This window comes from Botrytis cinerea, chromosome 1 (assembly GCF_000143535.2).
Source record: "Botrytis cinerea B05.10 chromosome 1, complete sequence".
NCBI lineage: Eukaryota > Fungi > Ascomycota > Leotiomycetes > Helotiales > Sclerotiniaceae > Botrytis > Botrytis cinerea.
The window spans coordinates 3,737,238-3,757,302 of record NC_037310.1 but is presented as its reverse complement, the minus strand read 5'-3'; the positions used below and the strand labels follow the sequence as shown (position 1 = coordinate 3,757,302).

The 20,065-nt window shown below is 42.2% G+C and overlaps 6 protein-coding genes across 7 annotated transcripts; 3 read left to right on the top strand and 3 right to left on the bottom strand.

Moving 5' to 3' along the window:
* Positions 1-4,509: 4,509 nt before the first annotated feature.
* BCIN_01g10790 (hypothetical protein) lies at positions 4,510-5,633 on the top strand. 2 transcript variants are annotated; one of them, XM_024690936.1, is made up of 2 exons: positions 4,510-4,723; positions 4,808-5,633. In XM_024690936.1, exon 2 carries the CDS (start codon positions 4,896-4,898, stop codon positions 5,460-5,462), a length of 567 nt encoding a protein of 188 aa, XP_024546707.1. In that variant the 5' UTR covers positions 4,510-4,723; positions 4,808-4,895; the 3' UTR covers positions 5,463-5,633. The 2 variants fall into 2 exon arrangements, with proteins under 2 accessions (XP_024546707.1, XP_024546706.1); XM_024690937.1 differs by lacking the exon at positions 4,510-4,723 and adding an exon at positions 4,724-4,775 and having other exon boundaries at positions 4,846-5,633.
* A 253-nt stretch (positions 5,634-5,886) lies between these two features.
* Positions 5,887-7,637, bottom strand: BCIN_01g10780 (hypothetical protein). Its single transcript, XM_024690935.1, has 3 exons — positions 7,101-7,637; positions 6,677-7,045; positions 5,887-6,611 (listed from the first exon to the last, which is right to left on the bottom strand). The coding sequence occupies exons 1-3, from the start codon at positions 7,511-7,513 to the stop codon at positions 6,017-6,019; spliced, it is 1,377 nt and encodes a 458-aa protein (XP_024546705.1). The 5' UTR covers positions 7,514-7,637; the 3' UTR covers positions 5,887-6,016.
* Positions 7,638-8,108: 471 nt separating this feature from the next.
* Positions 8,109-10,273, bottom strand: BCIN_01g10770 (hypothetical protein). The gene is made up of 4 exons (XM_024690934.1): positions 10,066-10,273; positions 9,862-10,012; positions 9,344-9,810; positions 8,109-9,286 (listed from the first exon to the last, which is right to left on the bottom strand). Exons 1-4 carry the CDS (start codon positions 10,132-10,134, stop codon positions 8,339-8,341), a joined length of 1,635 nt encoding a protein of 544 aa, XP_024546704.1. The 5' UTR covers positions 10,135-10,273; the 3' UTR covers positions 8,109-8,338.
* A 1,330-nt stretch (positions 10,274-11,603) lies between these two features.
* On the bottom strand, positions 11,604-12,757 carry BCIN_01g10760 (hypothetical protein). The gene has a single exon (XM_024690933.1). It carries the CDS (start codon positions 12,314-12,316, stop codon positions 11,999-12,001), a length of 318 nt encoding a protein of 105 aa, XP_024546703.1. The 5' UTR covers positions 12,317-12,757; the 3' UTR covers positions 11,604-11,998.
* A 1,027-nt stretch (positions 12,758-13,784) lies between these two features.
* BCIN_01g10750 (hypothetical protein) lies at positions 13,785-15,560 on the top strand. Its single transcript, XM_024690932.1, has 4 exons — positions 13,785-13,949; positions 14,005-14,241; positions 14,296-15,014; positions 15,070-15,560. Exons 1-4 carry the CDS (start codon positions 13,902-13,904, stop codon positions 15,356-15,358), a joined length of 1,293 nt encoding a protein of 430 aa, XP_024546702.1. The 5' UTR covers positions 13,785-13,901; the 3' UTR covers positions 15,359-15,560.
* An 896-nt stretch (positions 15,561-16,456) lies between these two features.
* BCIN_01g10740 (hypothetical protein) lies at positions 16,457-19,413 on the top strand. Its single transcript, XM_001556398.2, has 3 exons — positions 16,457-16,854; positions 16,908-17,688; positions 17,806-19,413. The coding sequence occupies exons 1-3, from the start codon at positions 16,573-16,575 to the stop codon at positions 19,200-19,202; spliced, it is 2,460 nt and encodes an 819-aa protein (XP_001556448.2). The 5' UTR covers positions 16,457-16,572; the 3' UTR covers positions 19,203-19,413.
* The last annotated feature ends 652 nt before the right edge of the window (positions 19,414-20,065 follow it).

Sequence of the window (20,065 nt, the reverse complement as noted above, 5' to 3'; positions counted from 1 at the left end):
TTGATTGGGGGTTCTCATTTGTGGAGTAGAAGGTTGCTGGGAGGAGTTAAATGGTAATGAATCGAGTACTTTTCGTGGGGCAAAAGGTACTAAACCAGCTCCTCTCCAGCCAGCTTTAATATTAGAAGAATTCAATGCTTTTTTTCTGATATTTTGAAAGAGTTCTACCCATTCAGCTCTTTGGATTCGCTTTACACCAGCTCGAGAATATCGATCGACCTCTAAAGCATGATATCGTTTCATTGGCCCATACACCGCAATATCAAGTGGCTGAAGCAAGTGAGAGCAATGAGGAGGTAATATAAGTAAATCGATATCATTATCTATACAGAAAGCAATAAAGCTACCTGTAATATGGCTTGAATGGCCATCCATGATCAAAAGTCGAGGTCGGTCACCTGACACTTTCTTGGATTCTGGTTCGAAAACCCTTTTTAACCATTCTAATCCATGGCTATTTGAGGTCCATCCATTTGTACTAGTAGAGAACTGCCAGCTTTGAGGTGTGTCCTTTGGAATCCATGCAGAATTCGTATTCTGAGCCTTGAAAATGACCATAGGTGATAGAGCATTTCCAGCTGCATTGATACATTCAAATGCAGTTATCCATTCTTGCTTGCCAGCTGTAACTTTCCAATTCGACTTCTGAGTAGAATCGACTATAATGCGCGTACTTTGAGTACTTCCAACTCCAAATCCGGTTTCATCCATATTATACATATCATCTAATTCATACTTTCGCTCAATGAGACGCGTGCGAAACGCGTCAAACCAAGCCTGAATATTCTCCGGAGTTGCTTCTTTAGCCCGATTAGACTCTAATTGACGTGAATAGCATGTTTTAAGTTCTGGATGTCGTTTTTGGAATCTATAGATCCATTCGTGGCCTATAGGTGGAATTTCTGTCGAGGTAGGATTTCGAGATGACGCGACCCGAACGCGTCGAAGACGAATTTCGTCGGCCATTTCCTTCACCAACATAGGTGTAGCAGGGAATCCAGTGATGGTAAGTCGTGAAATCCATCGTACAAGAGTATTTTCTTCTGCGTTTGAAAGAATTTGAGCCATTTCGTGGGTTTGGGAACGTGTTTTCTTCCCAGCCAGCCTATCAGCTAGGGTAGACTTAGGGACTTCAAAATGCTCTGCAGCCTTTCTAATTGATTTAAATTCTTTCAATTGAAGTGAAATTATAGCCTTTTGAAGCTTCTCTTCAATTTGAGCAGATGTAGAAGGTGATTGGGTATGCATAATAAAAGTTATTGCGGTTTCAAGTTGGTGATGGGCTAAAAGTGTCCGAGTTCCCCATATGTCCGAGTTCCCCATACGTTACGTTATATATATATATATTCTAATAGTGAAGAGAAAAGAAGAGAGAGAGATTTACTTTTCTTAGAGATGAGTAGGAGGTAAGTGATAGGTGGTAAGTGAATGGATTGGGGAATTCTATTTTGGGATTTTCTATTTTGGGATGTTGGGTGGGATTCATGGGGTTTGAGAGGGGGTGGGTAGATAGAGAGGGAGAGAGTGCTTGGATGGGCGCGGAATGGAAAGAGAAAGATGATTCATATACTATTGAGATGTGAAGAAGATGAAGGAAAAAAGATTTGGAGTAAATATAGAGATGCGTGGGAACTGGTCATTTCGTTGTACTTGTACTCATAAACATTGTATTTTTATCTTGTATTCATACTTATACTTATATGCAGAGTATCCTGTTGACATTAATTGAGTAGAATCGATTGCGTTAGTAGATGAGATGTATGCGGATGAGAGGTTTTCTTTTGTGTGTGGTTTCCTTGTAGGTTTTAAAGTTGAGCGGTTTGAATTTAATGAGTAGATCGTATTGTATTATTTACTGGATATTCGGTGAAGAGGTGAAGAGGTGAAGAGGTGAAGAGGTGAAGAGGTGAAGAGATGAGGATGAGAATGGGAAATATACAAGGTGTGAATGATGTACTAGGTATGACGTAAATTGTTATGAGTAATTGTATAAATGGTTATAAACTATTCTATTAACTGTGAGAGAGTAGATATGAATGCATATTTATCTATATTTTATAGTTCTGGTTCTTGACTCAATAGTAGAGGCAAGAAAATGTGTATGAGCTGTAATTGATCAATACCACGTCTTAATGATCTCCTTGGTCTCTATTTCGCTCAGCTGTAAAATTTTAAATTAGTAAAATGATTGTACAATCAGACATATTGACTAAATACTGTGAAAACTAAAGAATCGACGCACGTAGTTTTTCGGTGGTGTTTTTTCACTAGATTGTGGCCATCACGTCCCAGATCTCATTTATATTCAATACCTCAGTGTATGCGAGCACGCGACGGTTCAGAATTCGAGGGTCTGCTATTATATTGGCAACGTATATTCCAATACCCGCCATGCCCATGATCCGATCTACCTGATGGAACTTTAGGGGCGAAAGCCTGGTATCAGCAACCCAAGTCAATAACGGTGTGGTGGTAGATGCGCTCGCTAAATCGCAGCGAGGATTTCGAGTTTCTGGTATGTAGCGTTAGTCATGGCATTCTGCTGTGCTGTGGGAAATAATACCTCATCCTTGATATCGATGACTCCTTTTGTTTCAGGGACAAGTCACTCTGAAGGCATAAACCGCTTCACACCTGCTTCCTTCGCAGTCTCAATCCATGGAGTCTGGTGCTCCAAATGCTCCCAAGTGATACAGGAGATGAGTATATCAATATCTTTTAAACGATCAACCAGGGTTGTTTGGGATTGGTCAAGTCATAACCAGCAATACGGACGCCTCTATGCTCGAGTTGTTGATTGGCGAGACTATTTACAGAGGACTGTCGTGTAAAGAATATGATGACCTACACAAAGCTATCAGTATAGTACACCCCTTAAGCCACACATGGAGTGAGTGGCCGTTGACGTTCCAAATTTATCGACGAAGCAAGCAAGCCATTGACCACTGTTTGACCAGTGTTGCCAGTCGCACCGATCGCGCCGACTGTTATTGGGGTTGCCATGTCTGAAATACGATATGAGATGTTTTAAAAGAAAAAATCTGTGATTAATAGAAAAGAGAGTATTTGTTTACATGTAAGCAGCATCCCTCTCGTATGCCATCAATATGAATGTCCTGCCAGTACCTCATATGCTTGGATGAAGTTTGATACCTGCAGAGATTCTGTCTCAACCGCAACGGTTCCTTAATCCAAAAAGATAATGAGACGTCATTCCGTACCAATTGCTCCACAGTTCACTGGCTTGCATCGGAACATGCCTAGCGTCACCCCGCGTGCGGGGATGAATGTTCACACATGTTGTAAGCGAACCATATTGGGGTGTTGTCATTGCATTGCATTCCCAACTATACTGACAGAACTCTTTCGAAATTACTATCGGTTGTTGGAAAGAGTCTATAAAAAGTTTATCTCTATGAAAAAAGAGTATAATTTTACTACTATAATATCATTTGTATTGAAATGTATACAATTTTAAGTAATATACTAATATATCTTACTTCTAATATAACATTTCTTGATTATCGACTGTTCTATAATGCATTTCTAACTTTAATTCAAAAAGACTCATTTATATATTTATTAATATTTGTTATATTAAGGTCATATACTAGAGCATATTAATAGAGATTAAATAACTAGAATAAGAAAGCTAAAGAGAAGAGAAATCTTTAAAAGATCTATTCATCTCTATTAGAGAATAAATATATTAATATTACTTAATTTTCTTCTTTCGCTTCTTTCCTAATATTCGATTTAAAATTATTAGTTTTGGTGGTGGTGTGTGTGCTATGGTTTAATTTGGTGTGATGAAGTGAGGAAATGAGAGGATAATAATAGGCGATGTGAGGTAAGGGTTTATTCCAAAGAGATGCGAATGATTAGCCTTTTTATTACAATTGTAATTGATGGGGTTCGGTTTGTAGGTTGGGTGGGGAAGGCGGGGTCATATAATAGATGGATTTGGGCTAGGGCTAGGATAGGGGGGTGTATTGAGGATGATTGTTGGTAGCTAATAAAGTAGAAGTCTATTTTTTTTTAGATACATAACCTGGGAAGAGAAGGGGCGGAGATAGAGATTCATTTTCCGTGGGGGATTGATGAGTGATAAGTGAGGATTGCGTTTGTCATGTTTGGATTGGCGAACACCACCACAAGTCACGAGTGTTATTTATCACCATTTCCTCTCTGGTACGAGTCACGTATTCCAGCTAAACTCCCAATCAGAATCTTGAACATTTACCAGCCAAAGTATAGATAGGTTGATCTGTCGATCAAATTCCTTCTTGATCCTTTCCTCACTGGTATTCGCTGGAATTGTTTTGGTGGTACCAATTGGATGTCCACGGTGACAACACCAACTTTTATCTAAAAAATGAAGGCTTCTATTGGTGTTGCATATCATGCAGGTAGTCGTTGTTGGACAAGAGTATGGTTACATCACTACGAAACTGATGTGTTTATCTTGTATTCCATTTCTTATAGAAGTTGGAGGGGTGAACAATAAAAGAATATGCTGATTGATTCTTTTTGCTTAATGTATGAAATTTTATTCTTTCTAATACCTCATTAGCTATATATTTAGATAAAGAGAACTAATTAATTCTTGTTTCTTAATTGAACAAAATCCGATTCAATTTCTGTGGCGCCAACTGTGTTATCACATATGATCGAGCAGAGCATCGTTTACGTCAGTCGTGCTGGGAGCTACTCTGTTTGCTGTGTGCGTTGCCCTGATTACAAGCCGATTACATTTGGAGGTCTATGATTTGTGTGTATGTCTTTCTAACGTTCATTTTATCGATAGCTCCATCGTTCAAAACCCAACCTGATTCGCCTCGTCAGCCAAACTTCTTCGTATACAATCGAAGCAAACATTCTTCTCAGCCTGAATTATGCCTCTGAATATGCCTTTGAATATGCCTTTGAAGATGCCTTTCAAGATGCCCGAGATGAGCGATGTATTTGAGAAAGATGACACAACTCCAACAACTTCAACATCCCCGATACTTACCCCTACACATTCCTCCATCGATGATTATTTCGGCAAAACCATCGACAATGCAGTGCCTGAGCCTGGAGGAATATTTATGATCCGCAAACGAGGCTATGGGAAAATGATTACCCTCGAAGATGGCAATTTACAACTAAAACCCGATAGCGGGATGGGAGGTTGCCATTGGGTTTGCGTCGAGAAGGACGGCTGGCTTGGGTTTCGCAACTGCATATCGGGAACATATATAGGACACGACGGGCGTGGGAAGTTCTATGCTAAAGCCACTCGCCATAAGGATTATGAATCTTTCTGTGTGAGAAAACATCCGGACGGAGACTATCTGCTGTTGACAAGACATTGGTCCAAACTTTGGAAGATGGATATCAAAAGGAATGGTGATGGATTGAACGAGCTGGTTGAGACCGAAACTGGAGGAACTACTTGGCAATTTGTAAAGGTCATATAGAGGGTTGGCGAAGAATGAATGAATAGTTGGCTCCTTGAGAGATGGCATTGGAGTTCAAGCCGATCATAAATTGCACTTCTCCTTGGCTGATTTTTCTAATCGAGTTTACAGTAAGCAAGCAAAAAAGAAACGCGTTAACGAAATGGAATCTCATCTCATCTCATATCATCATCCTATCGTTTCCTCATCTTATGTATACTTAAAAATTGTATTTGGCTTGTGAAATCACTCTTTCAACTCATTGAACCTTTGGTCGGGTTTTCTATCTATATTGCTGACCTTTAATGCGATAAATACGTATACTCCATTCTCTCTAGCGTTTCTACGCGATTGATGACATCGGCTTCTGTGAAGCAAAGGTTATCACGTAGCATTAGTCCTAGTCATATTAGACTCATCATGGGCAACTTGGTGGGCAACTTGGTGGGCTTTTTGAAAAAGTCTTGAGATTTTGGGCTAATATCCCTTAGAGAAGTAGCTACATAGCATTGTTTGACTATAGTGACCAGTGGGCTAACAATGGAGGAAAATAAGATTCTGAAATCCCATCTAATTTACAATGATGACTTCGTTTTTGGTCCGTTCCAAACCTTCATCTTCGTTTTATTCCCATCCATCAATTTTAGTACCTCTTCATACTCCAAATCCGTGAATTGCTTCTCATCACTAATATCGCGAAGGATAGTCTTGAAACCAGGTGGACCCATCACAGGTTCGTGAACATAATATCGACTGGAATCTATCTTATGGGGCTCTTCAACACATTTTCGACAGAACTGCGCCCATTGAGTAAAGAGGTGAGCTGACTGAGGTATTTGTGCGATAAATGCAAATATATGAGGAAGCGCGTTATATTGATGAAATTGTATTGAAGCACCGGCTTTGAAAGCTTGCTTGGCCATGAACCTTCCTTCATCGAGCATACGCTCCTGGCCATAGGCAAAAAACATTGGCGGTGGCTTGATGGAAGGCCATGACTTGGAGGAAACCGGGCTGATCAAAGGATGTGTTATTAGGTTCGTCGAAGGAGAGTAAATATGTGACCTCGGAGGCGTGCTAGGCCAGATAGGATCCGGCGTTATAGTATCGCTGAGTGTTGGGTGAATGTCGTCTATGATGTCGTATTTTTTATTCTGCGCATATGATGGGCTAGTTCAATTTTTTACATTAGAATCTCTTACTACAAATCCAACAATGAAAAGAAATATACATACAAAGACATCGTGGCATCACCTTGAGCACAGAAGGTCGCAAAACCGGCAGGATATGGGATTGAAACACAACGGCCGTGAAAGCTGATGCGGGGCTTTCTCTGTTGGAAATTTTGAAGCAAAAGGAGAAAATCAAGACATAGGTTACCTCCACTGCTTTCTCCCGCGATCACAATATCCTCAGGGTTGATTGCTTCGTGAAAAGCATCCTTAGGTGGGTAGAGGAGTGATAGGTATGCTACCAAAAGATCGATCAAAGGTGCAGGGAAAGGGTTCTGAGGAGCCAGTCGTTGTTCGAGAACAAGACAGCGGCCTTTGGTAAGTTGAGCTAGAGTTGATGTAACTGCACGTACAGAAGCTGGTCCTCCGGAGCTGGATAATCGAAGGTTAACTTTCACGCATCTTCTCTGGGTATGACTGGGCTTACTAGTTGAGTCCCCCATGAACGTATAGAATGGTTGTCTTGGATCGTGTATCTTTCATGAGACCTTTGTACTTGTCTCTCTCACTAATGTTCGGCTCCTTCTCGCGTTTACCAACTCCGGATCGAAACCCGCTCCACTGTACCTGGACATCAGCTAATGTAGCAACTAAGTCTGTGCAAGAACCGTCATCAAGATCATAAATTGCCTCGGTGATGGCAGTGATAATGGAATCATCTTCCGGAGCTGGTAGAATTGTCCTACTGGCCCAAACTGGTCCATTAGCTGGCTGGTCAGCCGTTGTGATAGCTTGTTGCTGTGATATTGGAGCATAAAAGAGATGATTCTTGTCCTTTCTGAACTTCTGTGTCCAGCTCATAAGCTTTTTCACAGCCTCTTTGTCTTCATCTGATGCCATGTTGACTTTTGGAAGCTGATACAGGATAATTGATGAACAAAGCACAGCGATGACCGTATGGACGATAATATACGTTGGGAATTCTTGAATTCTTCTGCACCAACTTAAGTAACAGTTATTTTGCACTGTATCCAAATGGAAACGGCAGAATTTAACAAACGATTGTGTACCATGTATTCACTCAGGTGAGCTTAAGCCCATGCCTAATGCGGTAAAGCGTCCATATGATCAATTGGTGAATGATGAGAGTATGTTCAACGTCCCTCAAATATTACCCCACCATATCATTTCTGGCGAAATGTATGCAACAATCAAGTGCTGCGCCGCTGTTAGATCTCACCCCTAATATGGCCTTCCCCATTTGTGGACTTTTCCGCAGACCATTTCCGGCTTCAGTCCGGAAAGGCTTATCTGTGCATCTACTAATGTCCCCGTACATTTCGTGCGTTGGAATGATTGAGGTTCGGGTGATCCTAAATTGCTTAGCTACAGAACTGCGGTGTGGATGAACCATGCTCAGTCGTTTATATTTTGCCGTTTGAAATGACAACATCCACGCCACTGTCCCGACAGTCTGGATAGCCAATATAACAGTTGGCAGTTGGATAAATTGGGAGTGGGAGTGGGAGCGTCGGAAATGGCTGTGGAATGCCAAGCTCTCCACTTCAACATCCATATAGGTTAAGCCCTTTATGAGTACTTTCAAGCAAAATAATCCGGAATTTCATAAAAATTGTGAAGGGAAAGAATGGAGATCTCATAATGGCATTGACATATAGCGTAAACACTGCCCGATTTCACCAACAAACCGAATCTCCGAATCGCTCATGAAGTTTCTCTTCGACGAAGCTGAACTACTGGTCCATTTCTCAGAGCAAGAAAGGCGTCGACAACTTGATACTGGTTTTTATTTCTCCGTCCCCAAATATACTCAGGTCTACCAGATCCACGGTTCGATATATCATCAACTGGTCGACGAACATCGCAACCATAAATCGTCCTACCCAAAGTCACATACATCTCAAGCAAAGCAATATTCTTACCAGGACACTGGCCAGGACCGATAGAAAAAGGTTTGAATGATTCTTGGAGAGCGGCAACATTCTCGGCAGAGATGCCTAGTTCCTCATTTTCTATCCAGCGCTCTGGTCGAAAGACGAATGGATCTTTGAATGTCTCCTGGTGGTGGTGTAATGAGTAGCTTGGGACACCGATCAGAGTGTTTTCTGGATACCAGTGACCGTCAACTTCAGCACCACCGGGAAGGACTTGGCGTAGAAGCTCGGATGGTCCACTTGGTGACATTCGCATAGCCTCAAGACAACAGGCTTGCAGATACTGGCAGTTGGAAAGAGATATACCAGAGCGGATATCGTCGGCTGAAGAGAAGGTGACTCGTATCTCTTTCGCAAGCTTTTCGTAGATATGCAAGTTTCGTGTTAAGTGAAAAAATGCGCTACAAAGAGCAGTGGCAGTAGTATCTGAGCCAGCTGTTACTAGAAGATTGGCTGTCGCGACGAGTTCGGTATGATTGAAGGCGGGAGCGCCAGTCTCAGAGTCTTTTGCCTGGAACAAATAGTGGAACATATCTTTCCGTTCATTCTCCGGCCTATTTTTTTCTGTGCTCTGCTCTTGCTTCTCACGCTCTTCTACGCATGTTTCTAGAAATTTATAGAAATTGATCACAGGCTTCGGAGTAACCATAGCGAGTAACTTATCAATGCCGCGAGGCTTGAACCAAACCCATGTGCTAAGAAAGGGCGAATTCGAGATCTACGGAGCAAATAGGTTGGTGTCGCCCTTATTCAATGGTGGATGGTATTCTCTTACCGGATACATGAACTGTAAATATTCGCCAATGATATGTGGAATCTGACGAAGTGGGTTTTCTTTGGGTTCTATTGTCTCAAAAGACTTTCCAAAACACAGATCGCCTAGTATGTCAAAAACAAGGTAGTCAACCCATTCACCGCCCAGATTCTTCGGTGTCGCCCACTCAGTTGTGCCTTCGGTCTTTTTACCATCTAGCATGAGTTCAATCCAGCGGTCAACATTTTTGATAATGAAGGGCTCTGACGAACGCAACGATTTTTCTGAGAAGGCGCTATTTAAGGGCCTTCGCAGCACCATATGTTTGTGAGGGTCGGTCGTATTTAACGCATTATAATCTTCATTGTTTCTCCGCCAGACCTCGTACCACTTGGCCTTCTTCACATTCGCCTTGGAATTGTAAATTTCACGGTACCCCTTGGGGGTGGCTACCAGGACTCCATCTGGTCGATAACGAAATCTGTCACCTTGTACTGGTCAGTAGATGGTGATGAACGAAGGATTATATCTTAATTGACCGTAAATCTCGTGATTTTGCCAAATCCAAATATGACGATACCCGGTCGATGCTTGATAGCAAGAAGGCCAACCCGAGACTTTGCACCAGAATGGACCTGGAACATTGGCCAATGGATGAAAGTAAATATTGTAGATAGCTTCCGCAAACAACTACATGATCTAGTCAACGCTTTGTATAGTCACCTACGCGCAGAAGAACATACGTATACAATTGCAGTAAGTGAGACGGCCAGCAGCCCGTGAGCGTAAATCACCTCAGCTAAGTTCCCCATTGTGTTGATTTAGCTTTCCAGAAACAGGGCTACTCCGATGTCTATAGGCGAAGTGTTGCAATAGAAAGGTAGCTAAAGAAAGGAGCAAGTGTAAGAAACGAACGCTGAATGGGATGTAAAAGCTCGCTGCTTGCGGACCTAATCGAAAACCGGTGTTTGTTACCAACTGCCTCGGACGTTGCAATGTGAACTAATCTATACCTATTCATAGAATCATTTTGAACCGAAGTGTCGAACAATTCTTGATTGCAGGGTTGTTGAAGCGGCGCAGTATGAGGGGTATTCGGTTTGTGCCCGAGTGATTATTCGGCAAGTGGTTGGAGCGGCCTGTGGTTCTGAAACCATTTTCGGGTTGATGTATTATTAGTGCTTATGCGCCACTGAATGCTACATAATGCAGCATCGAAAGATGGTCGGCGGAACATCCTAGTGGTCGGCCTGGCAAGTACATGAGCAATGGTAGATTATGAAGCAAGGTTCTAAAATCACCAATGTCTTTCGATTCTTCATTACAATCACCAACATGTTTCCAATGCAAAGAGACTAGCTCTTTCGGTAGCGCTTACTTTCGTATGTAGAAAAATATATCACAGAAATCTTGATTCTATTTTGTCGTGATATGATCATGTGACCGTGATGGCGCTTGCGCTAGTGCCTTGGCACCCTAGCATATCGGTTTCGTAGTCCTAGCTTTTACAACAGTGTGAACCATAGTACTATATTGACTTTATCATTCTCACGATGATATCATGATATCAACATATTTGTTACTAATAAACAACCCGATTCCTTCATCACAAATAGACAGTTAATGTTATATTGAAAATTTGCACAAGGACTCACATTGAACCTCTTTTCATCCGTAATAGCAATTTTGCCACTACAGGGGATTCAAGCTATCTGGCTCTGCCGCATTCTTGCATCTCTAAGATACCTCATTACAGCGGGGGAGCTCCAGGTTGATCTCGTTCCTGCAAGATAATCAATCACATCTTCGAGGGTCAGCATTACACACTAAATTACCAGGATTACTTCAATTAGCGCTATTAATGTAATGTTGCATATTTTCTACCACACCCTCTACCAAAAGGGCAATACAGAAAACCGTTTCTTGCTGCATTCGCGCGGATGGGAAGGTGGATATGCGATGTAACCGCAATTTCAAGGATACAAAGGACGCTGACGACGCGTATATAGTGAAGTGGTAGTGAGGTAGTATCGTGTAATATATTATCTAAACGCGGGTTTCGTGCCAGGCTTACACTGTCCCACTTACGCCTCTTTGACGCACAAACTCTAGCCAACCCTGATACAACAATTAATAAGGTAGTGGTGTGAGTGAACCATAAGATTTCACAAACACGAGCAGTCCCTCGGTAAAAAGCTTTCGTGATGTGTTTATGACCAATATATTTCGAGCTTAAGTCAGAATTCATTAGTCCGCCGCCCCCCCTCCCCCCACCATTGCATAAACAACAAGATAATAAACAAAGTATTAACATGCCTCATATCTTACACCTCTAAACTCACTACTTACGGAGATACATGCCCTAATTTTTGTCTCACTGCTTTTGAAGTCAAGGATTAGTTCGTATGACAAAGGTCTAACGTATCAATGAGCATAGAGAACTCTCGCAAAATAATAAAAAAGTTAGACACTATTTATTCTCCCCCGAAGCTACCGGCAACTAAACATTTATGACTGCTTTTGACGTAATTGAAACCCCAAGTATGGCCCATTGTTGCAACACGGGATGTGATCCTTGAGTTGAAATTCTCCCGTGCGATCGTAGCCTTTGCCAGACCCCTCAATCCCTTCAACCATCCTACCCAGTGATCTCTCCGTAGGCTCAATACCCAGGGCTCAAAGTGTTCTTGCTATAGTATTACTGATTTCAGTGTAAGCCATTGTTCTGCCTGCACAAGCTCTCGTGCCAATTGAGAAGGGACCAACTGCTGCTCGAGCTTTTTCGACCGCTTCGCTGCTGTTTTCCGGCGATTCAATCCAGCGATCTGGCTTCAATTTGTATGAATCTGGAAAGATCTCCCCAATGTGATGAGAAGCATACGGGGAGACTCCGATATCGACACCTTTAGATATATAGTTGCCATCTATCCAAACGCCATCTGCGGCACTGATCGTACGCCAGAGGGTGCTGCTAATAGGTGGTGACATCCTCATCGATTCATCAGTGCATGCTCTCAGATAATGCCATTGTGCAAGTCTTGGCCCCGTTTGGATTTCCGAGACCGAGTCAAAGGTTTTTCGGATTTCTGCTACAAGTTTCCCGTCGCAAGCTTTGTTTCGGAAGAGGTAAAAGAACAATGCTGTCAGAGCAGTGGAAGTTGTATCGGCGCTTATTTTGTTTGGTTTATGGTAGTGGTTTTCAGAGATTGAAAAATTAAAATCAACTGACCTGCTATGAGAAGGAATCGACTCTCAGCCCACAGTTCGTTCTCAGAGAATTCCTTCCCAGTGCCCGGATCTTTGGCATCAACAACAAAAGAAAACAAATCTTGGTGGGGACCCTTTCCTAAAGCTATTCTGGCTCGAACCAGTCCAGCCATGAGCTCAAGGTATCTCTCGCGCATCTTAGCCGTCCGGATACTGGACGTAAACGCCGGGTTTCACACTCGTGACTTCGACTGCCTTGATAAGAAAATCGTTTTTGAGTTCTTCTGAAGTTCAAAAGACTGCCTGAACCTAAACTCGCCCATCACATCATATCCGAGGTATCTACAGCGTTCGGTCGTGTTAACAGGAGCTGACCATCTGGATATCTGGATAATGGGTGGAAAAATAATCGATAAGTCCAAACGATAACATTCTAACGTCAAGTTAGCACTTCAGACCACGCCCTTCATTTATCACAGTGTTCTCACTCTTGAAATAGCACAAACAATAAAAACGAGGAAGTTTCGCCATAGGCACGTAGACATTTGCTTGGAATCAACATTGAGCAACGAAATCGATTCTAAGGTTGAGAACGCCATCGTTGTCGCTGGAATAATGAGTTATGTCTTCTGAAAATTAGTAAGAGAGATTTTTGTTCTCAATGTCCATCGCGCAAAATCCTCAAAAGCGTCACCTGTCAGAGTTCATCGGCTCCCAAAAACCGCCGGAGTATATTTTGCAAACTGCCACAACTCTTAACAGCGCTTCGCTTACTTTGGAGAGTCCGCATAAATTACCCAACTATTGAAATTGGTGGCCAAAATTAGATTGAAGGCAAAAAATGGTCCAATCCTCTGCATGTGCAATGCAATATAGAATTATACCACTGCGGACCAGTTCCATATTCAGAATTAGCGCACAAGTAACTCGTCTCCTGAGCTCGAAAAAGTGCCTGTCCATCAAGAGGATACGACCTGCCTGGTTCTGATCTACTAGCTTCCAACAGTGCCGCACGATTCTTCACCAAGTAAGTAATTTAACCGGATCTAAACACACTAGGCACTTATATAACTCCAGGTTGATATATTACCCCGGTCTATCATATGCAGAGATTCACAGGACCCCAGACTGATATGCAATCCCGGTCTGTCATATGCAAGGCCGCGGAAACGGGAATTGTGGGACAAGCAAACCCATATCACATTGTCAGTTCTCGATAAAGAAACCATATCTTCAGAAGTGCTATAACATAAGAGAAATTAAACACACCTATGATTTTCTTATATGAAGCCTCTCAAAGTCTGAGTTCTTGTTCAATACTACTTGCTCTCAATTTTGTTACTTAAAAACTGGATCTGCTCTAAGTTACACGATGACTCTCGATTACACAAGTCACCCGGCGGAGCTGGTCAAAGGAGGGGTATGCTTGGGATTTTAATGTTTGAATTGCGAATACGCGCTGACCGTGATGATAGGAGGTCCCTACAAACCCTAAAGTGACTGTCAAGGATTTGCGCAATGCGATTCCTGAGCACTGCTTCAAGCCATCTTACAAGCTTTCGTTTTGGTACCTTTTCAGAGACCTAGTTGTTGCTACAATAACGGTGGTTGTAGCATATTTATATATACCTCGAATCGAGACTAACGTGCTTCGTTATGCGGCTTGGGCTACTTATGGAGTTATTCAAGGACTAACGGCTACTGGCATCTGGGTGAGACATGCATACCAATTTACAAATTCCAACACTCCATTAACATCTTTGTAGGTACTTGGCCATGAGTGTGGACACTCTGCATTCTCCCCGTCCGACATTTTGAATGATACTCTGGGCTGGATTCTGCATTCTGCTCTCCTCACGCCCTACTTCTCCTGGCAATCTAGCCATCGACGCCATCATATATATGCAAATCATTTGGTGAAAGACCACAACTACGTTCCCCTACCAAAGGATGAATATGCCGCGCTCTTATCTGTTGACGTTGGTCGACTAGAAGAGCTTGCTGAGGATTCTCCCATTTACACATTACTACGCATAGTGGCACAACATCTCTTCGGTTTTCCATTGTACCTTACAGCGAACATCACTGCATCTCAAGGTTCACTGAATCAGGCTCAATCCAAAACTATTCTAGGCAACAGTCACTTCTCACCAGCGAGCACACTATTTCGACCCGAGGAATCACATCTCATTATTCTTTCGGATATTGGCATTGGCCTTGTCATATTTGGACTTTGGTACGCTAGCCAAATATTTGGTGGATCCATGATTGCATTGTTGTATCTTCAACCTTATCTCTGGGTCAACCACTGGATTGTCGCTATCACCTATCTGCATCATACACACCCTGATGTACCCAAATACGAGCCGGAAGCATGGACATTTCTTAAAGGTGCACTTGCAACAGTTGATCGGGAGCTGGGGTGGGTGGGAAAGCACATGCTACACAACATTGCCGAGTTCCATGTTATTCACCACCTATTTTCGTAAGTATAATCAAACTCTCGATATGAATGACTGAAGAACTGACTAAAGGTTTAGACGTATCCCTCAATATCACGCTGAGGAAGCGACCAAGGCTATTATGCCATTGCTGAAAAGCTCTTACCGTAGTGATAAGAAGCGAAACTTTTGGATGTGTATGTGGGAGTCTTTTACTAAGTGTCAGTACGTTGTTCCATATGACGTGAAGGCTAAGCTAGAAGATCGTACAATGGTCTACAAGGGTGGTCCAACGCCAACCTCAGAGATCTTTATGAGGAAGAAAGGATGGGTCAAGGAGGTGAATCAGAGTAAACAGTTGGGATCTGCTGATAGCTCAAGCATTTGAACAAGTTCAAGGAGAGAAGAATGCCGCGTGGTAATATGGAATACCAGAAAAAGTCTAATCTGTGCAGAGACTTTTAACTGTGTGCATGGTATAACCATATGAACGATAAACTGTTGCATTGCGATTCATGATGGATTTAGAGAGAGGATATAGATTAGTTTTTTTATAAGAATAGACAATTCCATATGACGTTTAAGAACCATCTTTGCAATTATTGAAGTTCTTCGCCTCAAGAAGTTGTGTATCGAGCGTGAAGCAAACTCACCGGAATTGAGTGATGTAGTTCTCCGCAGAGTGAACTGGTTCCCTCGCTCAACACTGAATCAACTGGGATCTAGTATCATACCTCCAAAGTGATAGATAAATCAGGACTGTATTAAATCCCAGTTGGAATATTGGCTTGCAATGTTTTGTATTGTTGAAGTATTCCAAGTAGGGATAATCGTAGATGATAGTGGCAGTCTCATTATTGTTCAAGAATTATGGCACCTCGACCAAATACCACCAAGGATTTGACCCTCTGGCAAAATATTCTCAAAAATCCTAGGACATTGAAAGTTATCCTACTCTATTTCATTCCATTCACAAAATTGTCGGTTATATTCACGTTTCCGTTTACCTTTACTCCCATTTGGTCACTCATGCAACTTTGTGTAGGGACATAGTGATGGATTTCCAATATATAGACATCTTCTTCGACATTATTGGATTCAAATTCGGCTTCAGGATAGCGAAAGACTATTGGGTAGATCAACTGGTATAATAGTAGGCTCCTCCTAAGTCCTAGAAGGTTTGTTGTCAAGGTTAATCTTTTCACCATGCTGGATTCTTTGTTCCTTTCTTTCTTATATCGAGGAGAATAGATAATTGATCATGAAACTAACAAGTCTGTATCTCTGTATATTATCGAAATGCTTGGTTGTACGACCACATACTGTGCCTCACTCATACATACCCCCTAGCCAATCAGGAGGTCGAAGCACTTGACACTTCATCGGACATCAATAAACTTCTTCCAAATGGTCAGAATATTCAATTACGGCAACCAATCTTCAAGGATTGGCCACAGCAGCCGGTACCATATTATATTTGTCGGGCGGGTAGATCTACTAGTATGTATACATGGGGTGATCACAACAAATGAGGGGTAATTGTTTCCATCTTGACTTCACAATTTTAGTCCGCAAAAATATCGACAACATACTAATTGAAGGATGGCTTCTCTCGCGACTTGCAAGTTCTTTGCGAGTGGATATTGTATGAGAGGGGAGAACTGTCGTTATTCTCACGAAGAAACTACTGTCAAACCTCAAGTTTCTGTTTCCGGGAAAAAGCAATCTGAAGCTACAGCCTCAACTTCAATCCAAGATGCTCGCTCTCAAATTTCATGCTACCATTATTCTCGAGGCAATTGTCGAAATGGAAGTACATGTCCCTTCTCGCACACTGCGGATAAGCAAAAGAAAAAGGCAGAAGAACCCGACTTGGACCCTGAGGTTTGTTTTCTCAGTTTGCAAGTCAGCCAATGTTCCAAGTTGACGTATGATAGGGAAGGAAAGATTATGACAACTTCACAAGAGATTTCGGAGGCGCGTTGGCAAAATTTGACGTTGGCGCACAAGTATCTAAGATCTTGCTACCAACGGACTTTTCTGCCGCTCGAATAGATGGATTGCCATTAGATGTCACCGCTGAATCCTTCGTTTCACTTTTGAAAAAGAAAGGAGTACAACTTTTACCCGAATGTGTGAGGATACGAAGGTATGATGACACGGCATCGGCAGATATCAAAGTGGATGATCCTACTTTTGCAAAGGAATTTTGCTCAAAGCTCAACGCAAAGACCTTTTTAAAAACCAAATATCCAAAGATGGTAGCACATCATGTATCTGCCGGCCTTCAACCTGGCAAAAATTCTCATCAAATTGAATGCAAGAAAATTCAATGCTCTTGGTTCAAACCTTCTAGGACGGTGTCGCTACATTTCGGAAGTGAAAATATTGCCGAGAAGGTTTTCGCAAAGTTCAATTCAAAATCTTACAAGGTGCTAGGTCAACCAGTTAGATGTCAACCGCCGAGTAGACGGGTTGCGTCGCGATTGAATCCAGTGGCTTGGATTCTTATACTCCCAAATCTGCCTGCCAAAACCAAGGAAAAGGATATCACTTCTGCTATCACCTTGTCAAATCACATGCCTAGAAAAATAGAGATTGGAGAGGTCAACTACGACGTGGAAGGAGAAGAAGCGAGTGCAATTGTAATGTCTCTATTAGTTAAGGTTGGTCCTATTGAATGGAGTCAAATCAGTACGGAACTGGGAGGCAAAAGAGGTTAGTCTCAATTCCCGGCTATCTCGCACAAATTTTCAATGTCCAGGAATGCTTTAGTTTCTTGTGTCTCCAAAGCCTCTTTCTTTTATAGACAATTACTGACGTTACGGACAACAGCAAAAGCAGTTGCTAGATATTACGAGGAGTCCGATGCAAGAGCAGCAATTATTTCATTGCAAGAAATGCCTCTACCATTCTGTAAAACCTTGACTTTGACTATCCAGCTCATTAGTACCGCAAAATTCAAAGTTGCAAGCTCAGTTTTCAATGCGGTCCAAGGCCGAATCCGCACTGCCAGTCAAGTTTGGGATGAACAGCATTTGAAATTTAAGATATATCCTAGCGCAGGTCCCAAGCAACAGTACCGAGTTCTCAAGATTGAAGGCGAGGCTTCCAAAGATGTGGCTGCAGCGAAAGAGACATTGAATGAGATATTAGACGGGGTCACAGTGATGAATGGCGATAAGCCTCTATGGACCTCTTCTCTAATTGGCAATGGAACCGTATTTCAAAAACTCAAAAAGATTCAGCAAGATCACGGAGTTATCATTGTTCGGGACAAGAGAAAACAAGAGATCAAGCTCTACGGCCCCGAGGAAAATTGCAAGGAAGTGGAATCGATCATCACAACAATTGTTGGTACCGAATCAGACAATGCCCGTTTGATCGAATTGAAACCCGAAGACTTTCGATGGGCATGTAATGGTGGCTTTAGAATGATTACTACTGCACTCGGGGATAATATTGCCACGTTCGACTTCGTCTCAAGACCTAGGAGGATCTTGATCGTGGGTACGAAAAAAGATTATGCAACTGCACTGAAAATGATCAGTAAGAAAGAATCCAAACCACTATCCAAGCCAGTCACCACCAAAGAGGATTGTGTTGTATGCTGGGGAACAGCAGATGACCCCATTCTCACCAAATGCAACCACGTATATTGCATCGAGTGTTTCGAGCTTTCTTGCAACGCCGCAAGTTCCAGCGGAAAAAACTTCTCCATCAATTGCCACGGAAACATGGGGAAATGTCAAATTAATTTCAGTCTCGAAGAACTACAAGAAATCCTCTCATCCAAAGCATTTGAAGATATCCTCGCGGCTTCTTTCTCATCCCACATCCAGCGAAATCCACAGACATTCCGTTATTGTCCAAAGCCAAATTGTGAGAACATTTACCGAGTGACAGAAGCCATGCATTTCAATACCTGCACGGAGTGCTGCACGGTGATATGTACATATTGTCACCAGGCGCACGAGAAAAAGACATGCGCGGAGTATCAAGATGAAACATCTGGAAGATTTGAAGCTACGCTCAAGCTGATGGAAAGAATTGGAATCAAGAGTTGCCCCAAATGCAAGACACACATCGAGAAAACGGCTGGGTGTAATCATATCGAGTGTAAGTGTGGAGCGCATCTTTGCTGGGTATGTTTGGAGTCATTTGAAAACTCAAAGCTGTGCTATGAACACATGTCAGCGAAGCATGGAGGATGCTTTGAGTTAGGCTATTGAGGAACGGGATTTGGCCTTTCAAGTCACTTTCAATTCTGAGTTGGGATATTTTTGGTAAAGGATTATATTTTCACACCTCTTTTCCCTTCGTAATGTTTGATCTCGTTCTGAACAATTTCACTTTCTCACGACATTTTGATATTTCTCATATTTCTCTCAACTCATGTATTGTATTCATTGAATTTCACTCTCACCAATTCCATATACCGTAAGAAGTCCATCCTCATAAAAATGTGGAGTCAAGACTAGACCATGCATGCGATTAGCGAAAATTCAGGGGGTTCGAAAATATTCCCCACCACATGCACAACGACCATTCGGAAAAGTCCAGGCTCAAGAGAAATCCAAAAATTACTGCTCCACTGGTGATTTTCGTAATAAACGGAATTGAGACATACTTACAAGGTTTAAGCCTGATCGATTCATCGAGTGAAATATCCATGAGTCGGATCTGAATATCGCGTTCGATAATACGCACTATCATTAAACCAGATTTTGTACACTTAGAACACTTAGAACACTTCACTTCTAATATTCAATATCCTAATAGTCACTCACCAATCCCCGCTCCCCCTAATTCTGATTCCATTCTCACATAACACATCGCACATCGCACATCGCACATCCCTAACCTCAATCAATCCCACAATTTCCGCCCAGCCCCAAAGATTCCTCCCCTAATTCTCCAGGGTTACGTTTATATCAAGAGGAAGGAAGTACACGAGCACCAGCGACTCTCAACTTAACTTAGCTTAGCTTAGCTTAGCTTAGCTTAGATTAGATCAATATCCATCATCAACAAGCGGAAGCGGAAAGAACGACAAGAAGATGTAGACGGGATTTCGAACCCGGGTCAAAAATAA